This window comes from Lepidochelys olivacea, assembly GCF_965140295.1.
Source record: "Lepidochelys olivacea isolate rLepOli2 genome assembly, chromosome: 27".
NCBI lineage: Eukaryota > Metazoa > Chordata > Testudines > Cheloniidae > Lepidochelys > Lepidochelys olivacea.
The window spans coordinates 18,570,292-18,580,494 of NC_140437.1; the positions used below are offsets into that span (position 1 = coordinate 18,570,292).

At 47.4% G+C, this 10,203-nt stretch overlaps 2 protein-coding genes across 2 annotated transcripts; one reads left to right on the forward strand and one right to left on the reverse strand.

Moving 5' to 3' along the window:
* Nucleotides 1-570: 570 nt before the first annotated feature.
* On the reverse strand, nucleotides 571-2,162 carry COA3 (cytochrome c oxidase assembly factor 3). Its single transcript, XM_084616102.1, has 2 exons — nucleotides 1,826-2,162; nucleotides 571-1,157 (listed from the first exon to the last, which is right to left on the reverse strand). The coding sequence occupies exons 1-2, from the start codon at nucleotides 1,998-2,000 to the stop codon at nucleotides 1,054-1,056; spliced, it is 279 nt and encodes a 92-aa protein (XP_084472228.1). The 5' UTR covers nucleotides 2,001-2,162; the 3' UTR covers nucleotides 571-1,053.
* A 103-nt stretch (nucleotides 2,163-2,265) lies between these two features.
* On the forward strand, nucleotides 2,266-10,132 carry CNTD1 (cyclin N-terminal domain containing 1). Its single transcript, XM_084615474.1, has 7 exons — nucleotides 2,266-3,353; nucleotides 4,665-4,740; nucleotides 5,719-5,893; nucleotides 6,820-6,982; nucleotides 7,682-7,826; nucleotides 8,769-8,865; nucleotides 9,492-10,132. The coding sequence occupies exons 1-7, from the start codon at nucleotides 3,182-3,184 to the stop codon at nucleotides 9,645-9,647; spliced, it is 984 nt and encodes a 327-aa protein (XP_084471600.1). The 5' UTR covers nucleotides 2,266-3,181; the 3' UTR covers nucleotides 9,648-10,132.
* Nucleotides 10,133-10,203: the final 71 nt, after the last annotated feature.

Consider the following 10,203-nt stretch of genomic DNA (forward strand, 5'->3'; position numbering starts at 1 on the left):
CCCTTTCAAGTAGTTGAAAGCAGCTATCAAATCCCCCCTCATTCTTCTCTTCTGCAGACTAAACAATCCCAGTTCCCTCAGCCTCTCCTCATAAGTCATGTGTTCCAGGCCCCTAATCATTTTTGTTGCCCTCCGCTGGACTCTCTCCAATTTCTCCACATCCTTCTTGTAGTGTGGGGCCCAAAACTGGACACAGTACTCCAGATGAGGCCTCACCAGTGTCGAATAGAGGGGAACGATCACGTCCCTCGATCTGCTGGCAATGCCCCTATTTATACATCCCAAAATGCCATTGGCCGCCTTGGCAACAAGTGCATGCTGCTGACACTGGCAGTGCCGTTGCAGCCAACAAACGTGGTCCTAGACACTTCCTATTTTACCACCTTTCCCCATTTGCTCTTAAATAGCTACAAAGTGCACCAGGGGCTGCTAGGCCAGGCCTCAGAGACCCCATTTAAGCTCCCACCTGTGTATTTCCACCAACAAGAAGATATTACAGGGATGACAGGTTTCAGAGTAACAGCCGTGTTAGTCTATATTCGCAAAAAGAAAAGGAGTACTTGTGGCACCTTAGAGACTAACCAATTTATTTGAGCATGAGCTTTCGTGAGCTACAGCTCACTTCATCAGATGGTGCACCAACCCCCATCCCAAGTGCCCCCCAGCAGGCCCCACTTGGGGAGGCCCAGGGCTAGCATTTCACAAACCCACTCTGGTGAATCATTTAGACAGGTTTATTGAGGCCTTGGCCCACCTGCTGCAGGGGGTGACTAGCAGAGGAGCACGTCAGGGAAGAAACCTGGTGCTGCTGCACCACAATCTGCAACTGCAGCCTGAAGGTTTAACTGGCGTTGGCAGGAGCCTGGTCCGCACAGGGGAGGGAACCCCTCTCCCCCCCACACTGCAAGGACCCCCCCCCACCAGAGGGAGCGCCAGGCACGTCAAAGGCAGATGCAACCCAGGAGGGGTCAGGCTGCGGCGGGTCCCTGGCACATGCGTCAGTTCCAGCTGGGTCCATCCCAAGTGGGGAGCAGCCCCGGCCGGCTCAGGGTCTCAGTTCACCGGGGTCTTGGCAGCCTGGGCCCGGGCAGCCTCGACCTCCTGCTCCAGCTCGTCCAGGAATCGCTCCTGGGAGATCTTGTAGAAGGTGTAACCATCTGGGGAGGGGCCGCTCAGGAAAACATGGAGGGGGGGGAAATCAAAGAGACACCGCCAGAAAGCCCCCCCCGGCCCTTCCCTGCTCCATGGGGCTGCTCCCCCCCTGGAGTTCCCCCCCTCCTCCAGGCGTTCCCCTCTGCCCCCCCTCCCTCTCTGGGGGGGGGCACACGCTGCCCCCACCCATCCCCCCTCCCCGGGGGGGGACGACACACGCTGCCCCCACCCTCCCCCGGGGGGGACACACGCTGCTCCCACCCATCCCCCATCCCCCTCCGGGGGGGACGACACACGCTGCCCCCACCCATCCCCCCTCCCCCGGGGGGGACGACACACGCTGCCCCCACCCATCCCCCCTCCCCCGGGGGGGACGACACACGCTGCCCCCACCCTCCCCCGGGGGGACGACACACGCTGCCCCCACCCTCCCCCGGGGGGACACACGCTGCTCCCACCCTCCCCCGGGGGGACACACGCTGCTCCCACCCTCCCCCGGGGGGACACACGCTGCTCCCACCCATCCCCCCTCCCCCTCCGGGGGGGACGACACACGCTGCCCCCACCCATCCCCCCTCCCCGGGGGGGGACGACACACGCTGCTCCCACCCTCCCTCGGGGGGGGCACACGCTGCTCGGGGGGGCCGCGCCCCCCGCCCGCCCGGCCGGATACAGATGCCCAGCACCACCGCGCCGATGCCCAGCCCCGTCAGCAGGTTGCGGCCCCGGAGCCGCCGCTGCAGGGCCCGCTGGCGCAGCGCCCCCTCCGCGCGCTGCACGACGCGCCGCGGCTCCGGCTCCGGCTCCGTCCGCTGCGCGCCCCCGCCCGGCTCCCGCGGCGCCGCCATCTTCTCCGCCGAGCCGCGCCCCCCGCTCGCCCACCTGACTGACTGACTGACTGAGCGGCACGTCACATCCGCTGCGGGCGCGCGCGCGGCCGTCGGCGTGAGGCGCGTGCCGCCACGTTCGATGAGGGCGCGAGAGCGGCCGAGGTCCGGACCTGTGGCCAATCACCGCCAGGGGCCCAAGTGCGCCCGCCCGATTGGTTACGCGGCCCACGTGACAGCGAGCGCCGCGGCGGCGTCTCTTGTGATTGGGGGCGGGGTCAGCGGCTTCAGGGGCTCCTGGCGAGTTTTTAGGCGGGAAGAAGTGACTCACTGGGGCGCCTCGAGCGACCGCCACGTGACCCGACGCAACGGGCAACGGCGTCGTGTGATTGGCTGAGAGGCGGCAGGCGAGGCAGCGAGGCGAGGCGAGGCGAGGCGATGAGGAGGGAGGGAAAAAATGCCCCCGAGCAGGCGAGGCTGCCGCGGCCTCCAGCTCCCACCGTCGGCCTGGGCCCCCCCGACACCTCCCTTCCCACGCCCCCCAGCCCGGCCCAGGCCTAGGCCGCAGGTTCCCCACCTCGCCGCGGCCTTGCACCCGCCCTGGGGGTCGCGGAGGCTCTTGGGAGAGGCCCCGGCTGCCAGGCTGCGGCCTGGGGGAGCCGGCACGGAGCCGCCAGCTGGCTGCCAGGCCGGGGCCCTCTCCGGCTCCAGCCTCCTCCGGGGGGACAGGCCACCCTGCCTCCGCCTTGCACCCGCGTGCCCTTGGCGCCCCTGGGGCCGCAGCTCGGTCCTTTTGCCGTCCGCGGCGCCCCAAGCGGCACGAGGGGTGGACGGCGGTCACGGGTGCCCCAGCGCCCCGGGGTCGGGGCGTCGCTGGCCGTTCTGCCAAGGAAGCACCAGGCTGGTTGAAATCCCGTTCTCCGGCCCGCCGCTGTGACGGCCCCCGCCGCACTGACCCAAGGGCGCACGGGGACACGTGTGGACTGTCACTAACTCCGGCACGATTCCGGTCACACGCAGGGCACACATCCAGACTGAGGAGGTGCAGTTTCTCCGTAGCAAAGTTCCTGATTATACCGCCGCCTTATTCCAGGCACTGCCTGGTGCCCTTGCTAATAATTACCGTAGTGGGCACGGCTGCAGTGCTATCCAAATAACGCTGTTATTATTTTATTGTTTGAGAACTGGCCAGAAGTGCTGAGATGAGCTCCGAGGCACAGGCAGTGTCTAGGTTTCGCACCCCGGAGCCAGTCTTTGGAGTTGTTGCTCCTGAGATCATTGAAGATACTTTAATCTGTTTAGCTACAGAAAATGAACAATATCTGAATGAGCTGTCGGATCAGGCAGGATGCTTCAAAGAGACCCAGATAGTGGGTGAGAGACGCAGATCTTTGTCAGCCTGTGTATGTTTGTGTGTCTGTGTCTGTGTCCACATGCCGTGAATGCCTGGTTTGTGCATTTGTACACACCGTGTGCTTACAAATCCTTATCCTTCAATGAATATTTTGTAATATTCTACAGAGCACAGTGCAGATCTGTGTTAAATTTACTCTGCTCTAAAGGTTTAGGGTGTGTGTCTGAGATTATGGAAATCAGTACATAGGACTGATTCTCACCTTGTTTTACACTGGAACAGGAGTTTCTGACTCATTTGGTATGAAGGGCCAAATTACATAAGGTATTTTACAGATTATGAAACTACCTTTACAGCATCCTATAAAGAAGGAGCAGAAGGTTCAAAACTAGAGATAAAAGTAAAATGCAAATTAATTATGCTGCTGAGCCTCTGCTGCCAGACTGCAGGTGCACCAAGATGTTTTCTGCGTGCATGTGGTTCATTCTTGAACTTTAAGGCTCCCAGAATACAAGGATTACTAATGTTTTTATATGAAAACTAAGCTGGCTGTAGGCTGGTATTTGCTGTATACTTATGTAGTTATACACCACAGTAGGAAAATTTCTTTATGATCAGCAATAATGTAATCTACAGGGAAATTCATGAATTTACAAAACTATTAGTAAATATACAGACATGAGGGGTTGTAGCAGCTGCTACAAGTGTGAGAACTCTTTAGAGTGGGGTTTCTAAGGTAACCAACATGTCAATTAAAAACATGAATTTGAGCTAACATCTTGTGAGCAAAGTTAGAAACAAATGTTTAAAAAGCATAAAAGCAAATGTGGGATTAAATCAGAAAGTATGAAAATGAGAGAGTTCCTGGTGATATATTCTTGGCTGCATCTTTTACCCCAAATAAAAACATTTGTATGGTATTTGTTCTTGTACACTCCCATCCAAAAATGCTCTGTCCATTCAGGCAGTGACATTAAAGGGGACCTGAGTATGGTGACTGTTGTGTGGGCCAGCAGTGGTTTGGTCTTGCTATGATGGCAGTCTCTGTTGCCTGTAATGAATGGTAACAAGTCAAATGAGGTCTAGTTAATTCCTGGTTTTAGCTAGAGGATGCTGCTTTATTAGCTTAGGTGCCACAAGTACTCCTTTTCTTTTTGCTTTACTAGTAACATCCTCTGTATAAACTCCCATTAGTGGCCTCTCTACAAAGGCTGACTCAGTTATCATGTCTGATTCCTTATCATCTTGCTTAGTTACTTTTACTTTTTGATAAAGTGTGTCCATCTTATCCATCAGTTCTAGTGATGACTGTTAATTGCACTTTTTTGCAGAATTTGTATTTCTTTTGTGTGAAAAATGGTTCCTGGACCAATCTGCACGATATCAAGCAGTTGAAATATTTGAAAGGTAACTTCCCAAGCAAAGACAACATGCAATTCTTATACGTGTAGTAGTTATACTGTATGTACTCTGCACTGCTCGGGCAGAAGATATGGAGTATCTTTATATCTGCAGCTTTGCCTTTCCTGTCATTTAATTACAAGTATAATTGGTATGTATATTGAGAGTAAAGTATTCTGAATGCATGTAGAAGGTATTTTTCCTTTTGTTAGCAAAACACAACTTTTCTGAGAGCTGATCTTTACATAAGAATGGTCCTGCTGGGCAACCCCAATAGTCTGTCTAGCCCAATACCCTGTCTCTGACAGTGGCCAATGCCAGATGGTTCAGAGGGAATGAACAGAACAGGGAAATGTTGAATGATCCTTCCCTGTCGTCCAGTTCCAGCTTCTGTCAGTTGGAGGTTTAGGGACACCCAGAGCATGGGGTTGTGTCCCTGACCATCTTGGCAAATGATGAACCTATCCTCTATGAACTTACAAATCCTTTTTTGAACCCAGTTATACTTTTGGCCTTCACAGTATCCCCTGGCAACAAATTCCACAGGTTGACTGTGCATTGTGTGACGAAGTACTTCCTTTTGTTTGTTTTAAACCTGCTGCCTATTAATTTAATCAGGTGACCCCAGTTCTTGTGTTATGTGAAGGGGTAAACAGCACTTCCCTATTCACTTTCTCCACAACATTCATGATTTTTATAGACCTCTGTTGTATCTGTATTCTTCTCTTTTCTAAGCTGAACAGACCCGGTCATTTTAATCTCACTTTGTATGGAAGATGTTTCATACCACTAATTATTTTTGTTGCCCTTTTCTGTTCCTTTTCCAATTCTAATATAGCTTCTTTGAGATGAGGTGACCAGAACTGCATGTAATATTCAAGGTGTAGGTGTACCATGGATTTATATAGTACCATTATATTTACTGTCGTCTTATCTATCCTTTTCCTAATGGTTCCTAACATAGTTAGCTTTTTTGTCTTGCAGGTTTATGATTAAGCATGTAGAAGAGAGCTATAACTCTACCGCAGAGTCAAGGATAAACAATGAACAAGGAGAGGGCAACATCTGGGGCACTTTGAAAGCACAGATGTGTGACACATTTGTGCTGCGGCTTGTGTCTTGCATTCAGCTTGCAAGCAAACTTTCTTTTCACTACAATGTGAGCAAATTAACCACTTTCTTACACTAGATTTTTAGCAGTACAGTATACTCTTACTTACTTAGATTTTGATCTTATCTAAACTCTGAACCAAAGGAGTTACTGTTTCAAAGGACAGCAGTGACTATGTAATCCAGGATAATTTTGGCATGGGAAATCTAGATCCTCTTGCACTGGGGCACAGTAACTGTTATGCCTCTGGAAATTGTACACTGCACCTTCACAATGAAAGAAGTTAACACAATTTTATTATTTAGAGTAACCATGACCTGTACCATTTGGTTCTTAAGTACACCACGATATCAAAACCCAGCATTGTTAATGGAGGGAGTCGCCAGATGATGCCGTTACATAGCTTTACAAGTTCATTTTTTTAGTGTGTGTGATGCCCTATTCAGTCTGAAGAAATGCTGTGTTGTTAGTATTGTGATGTATTTTCTTTTTGAGGAAAATATTGCAAGCAAGAGTTTTCTCTCTGCCTTAATCTCTCTAATTAGAGTCGGCCCTTGGGACAAATATACTTCCTGGGAAGTGGGCAATGGTGTTAGGGCTGAGATTGCAGGGGGAGGGCTTTGCCTGTCTGCCATGTGTAACCACTTCTGTTCCAGGACATGTGTATATTGTGTAAATAAAAAAAGTTAAACTGATAAAATACCTAAACTCAGCATCCCTGATTTCTGCTCCAATGGGGCACAGCCCTGCAAAACCCCAAGATGTGCTACTACCTGGCAAAGGGTAATAGTTTCAGCTTGCATTTTCCATTTTTAGCTTAGAAGGCAAGTTAAACACAAATTCTATTAGTTCTCAACTCAAAAAGAAACTATTAACAGCATACCATCATGCAGGTTAACTTCTGAGAGCTTGAGAGAACACATCTTACAGCAGCAGTTTTAGTTTTAAAAATAACCCATCACTGTTTTTTCCAGATAATTAACAATAACACAGTTCTGAAATTTCTGCAGTCCTTAGACTATTCATACACAAAACAGAACTTGGTGGAGTCAGAACTTGCCATTCTGAAGGCTCTACGCTTCCAGATCAATGTGCCAACTCCTTTTGCCTATGTTGAGTTGCTTCTGGAGGTGTTAGGTAAGAGTATTAATAAAAGGGAACTGTGTAGAAATTAAAAAAGACTAAATACAGTTACCACTAGACTCTGAAACAAATAATCTCAGATTTAATCGTTTGTAAAATCTGGTAAAATCAAGCATGAAGTGACAGAGAGAAACTTGCCAGTGTGGTTATTATTAATGGAAAGCCCAAAGCTTCAAAGTGTTCTTCCTACTCTGGGGTGTTTCCTAGGGTGAGTCCTGGGCCTCATTTTACCTGTCAAATGATAGAAATCTGCACAAGAGCCTTCTACCATTGACTGACACAAGCAAGAAACTTTACACATCACAGAGTGAGGAGCCCAGCAGTTAGCATCCAAGAAGAAATACATCTGGGCAACTGGTCTTCTGGCTGTTTGGCAAGATGTTGTTATAAGATTAATATTATTAAAAGCAGTTCTATAAGGCCACAATTTTTCCAAAGTGAATTGTGATTTTTGGGTGTCGTACTTGAGACCCTTCAAAGGGGCCTGATTGATGGAATTTGCTGAGCGAAGTCAGACCCTTTTATGAAGTCTCAAGTTTTGGGTGCCTCACCTTAAAGTGGTCACTACTGAAAATCTTAGCCATAAGCAACTCAGTACACAAGACTGCCTTGGTCATAATGGCTAATATTTTTCATAATCTAGTTTTCTGGATCATAAAATATATAGCTGACCATGTGTAATCTCCACTTTAGGACATAATGGCTGCTTACTTCCTATGAAACAGTTGCATAAGATGTGCATGCACCTATTGGATTTAACTTATCTCATGCGGAACATCATCTATGATACTTTACTGAAAATATCTATTGAGAATTCAACACCAAGTGAACTCCAGATGTAAGTACCACCTATGCCCTAGGACACATTTGAAGTAATATTGATTTTATGCTCAGAGGGGAGGGAAAAAGCATGTGAGGGTCACATATTCTTGTGCATTTACCATCTATCTGCTGCAGTTTCATAGTTTGACACATTATGACGCAGCAGATACAGATTAGAGAAAGTGCTTAGTATACTGAGAAAATATGAGTCACAGTTATTTGCAATACAACTCAACAGACCATTCTTTGTGAACTAAGAATCTGGGACTGAGGTTTCTGGATTTAAGTTGCTAATTCTATTAAATGTCAAGAAGTATACAGTGTGTCCATACATGACTTCCTTTCCATAGTAAGTGGTATTTGGGAATAATCGGTTCTAAGTATGACTAACTTAATTTGCCAAGTTTTGATCCCAGCTCTGACAGTGACTGTTTGTCATCCTGGGTGCACTGCATCTTTCTCCATCTGCAGAACAGTGATATTTACCTGCCTTTTAGGCTGGCATTGATCAATAAGTGTTTTCAAAAGAGCTTTGAAGACAAAGTACTACAGAAGTGCCAACTACAATAAGAGTTATTAGCATACTCCTCAAAACTAATACCAGTTTTTCTAGCCTTTTACAGTTTGTGGTCTCAGTTTTTCCACATGCTTATAAAAGTCAAAATGCTTCAGCAACATTGCTGTAGAATAGGCAGACTGGGAGGATCTCTCTTATCTTTAAGAAAATGCAGCCAAACAAATAAGTTAAGTAGTGGGAGAGTGGACTTTCAGTTGAAGATATTAGTATCAGCCTGAAGTGGCTTTTAAAAGTGTTAATTTGTATGTGTGTTTTGTAGATTAAAATGCTACTAAAATTGTTTACCTCCAAATACACAATATCAATGCTACAACACTCAGCTGTTGAAATACAGAACAGTTTCAGTTTAAAGCAGCTATTACTACTGTTTCAATTATACAGAGCAAAATTTTTGTCAGTAAAGGAAGATTTCATGCTCTTGGCAGTTGGAGTCATCAGCACAAGCGCTTTCATACTAAATCCTGAATACTGGAATCAGGTACTGCTAGACAAGAAATACACAGTGCAGTTCTTAGGCTTACATGAACTAAAAACGTTTTGCATCTTTTACTGTTTACACAGTACAGGGAGACAGGTGTGTTGCACTGGGAGTATAATAAAGGTGGAGTCCTTTAATATATTAATACTGCAGGGCAAGGGGAGGTTGGGAATTTAACATGAGTGTCTCGTTACTTTTCAAACCTATTCTGAGAAGCCTGCAGCTTTCTTACTCTGAGTCCTAGAACATGCTGTATCCAAAGGCTTCCATTGACAGAAGGGGTGGGGGGAGAGAAGTAATCCCATAAGGCACCAATCTCCCCCCAAACAGCCAGCCTGTGTTTTATAATATAAAAGAGAGGTCCTATTTAAAAGACGTTAGTTGCTTTAAAAAAATAAATTCTTCCCCTTTAAGGGAGAAAGCTTCCACTACCAGGATCCTCAATTGGCAATTGCAGAGGGCTAGTGTTTTTTTTATTTGTATTCCCATAGCAGCTAGATAGCACAGTATTAGAGCCCTAGGGTAGATTATAATTAAGTTTTTGCTTTCCTTTACATATACTCAAAGATTTAAGATCTAGAACTACTGCTCTGTTGCCCAAAATAAGGAGGAATTTTTTTTTTAAGGTTGTGGAACATTTAAATTGCATCACTGGCATTACCACACAAAGCATTTTAGAGTTTTCATATGCAATACTGAAGCACAGTGTTGGCACCACTAATCCAAAGAAGAACAAAGGAACTAGATCTTCAGAGAACTATGTTGTACCTCCTACAAAATAAACTTGGCTTTTCTATTGCAACCTTTGCTACGTATCAGTGTCCTCAAAGCCACGTTCCACCCACTAACTTTTTGTAATAGATGCAGGTGGTTTTGACTTGTAACTCATGTAGGATGAACTTTTGTTTAGTTATGTAGCAGCTGTCAAATATGGCATTTAAAATTGTTAAAAGTGGCCTTTGCAAACTATCCCCTATACTCAATCTGAAGTAGTGACATGGGGAGTAAAATGCTGCGATTGTGAAGTGTTTTGCTTTCGGGAAAATGGTTATAGAAATGGCAGCGATAAGTCTACAAACTGTTCTACTGTGTACAAGTGCTACAAGCTGGGCAAGGCTTTCTTCACACAGTTGCTGTTGTGCAGAAGCAGTGACTGTCTTGAACAGTTTACAATATCAAGATTGTTCCTTCCGCCTCCCAGATCTAGTTACCCCCACAGCCCAAAAAGAAAGTCAGGTAGGTAGTCTGCCAGTGTTGACAGGGGAGGGAAATGCAAGTCAAATCAAGCAGCACCTGTTTTGAAAGCTTGATTTAACTCTCACTTGGATGGAAAGCTAT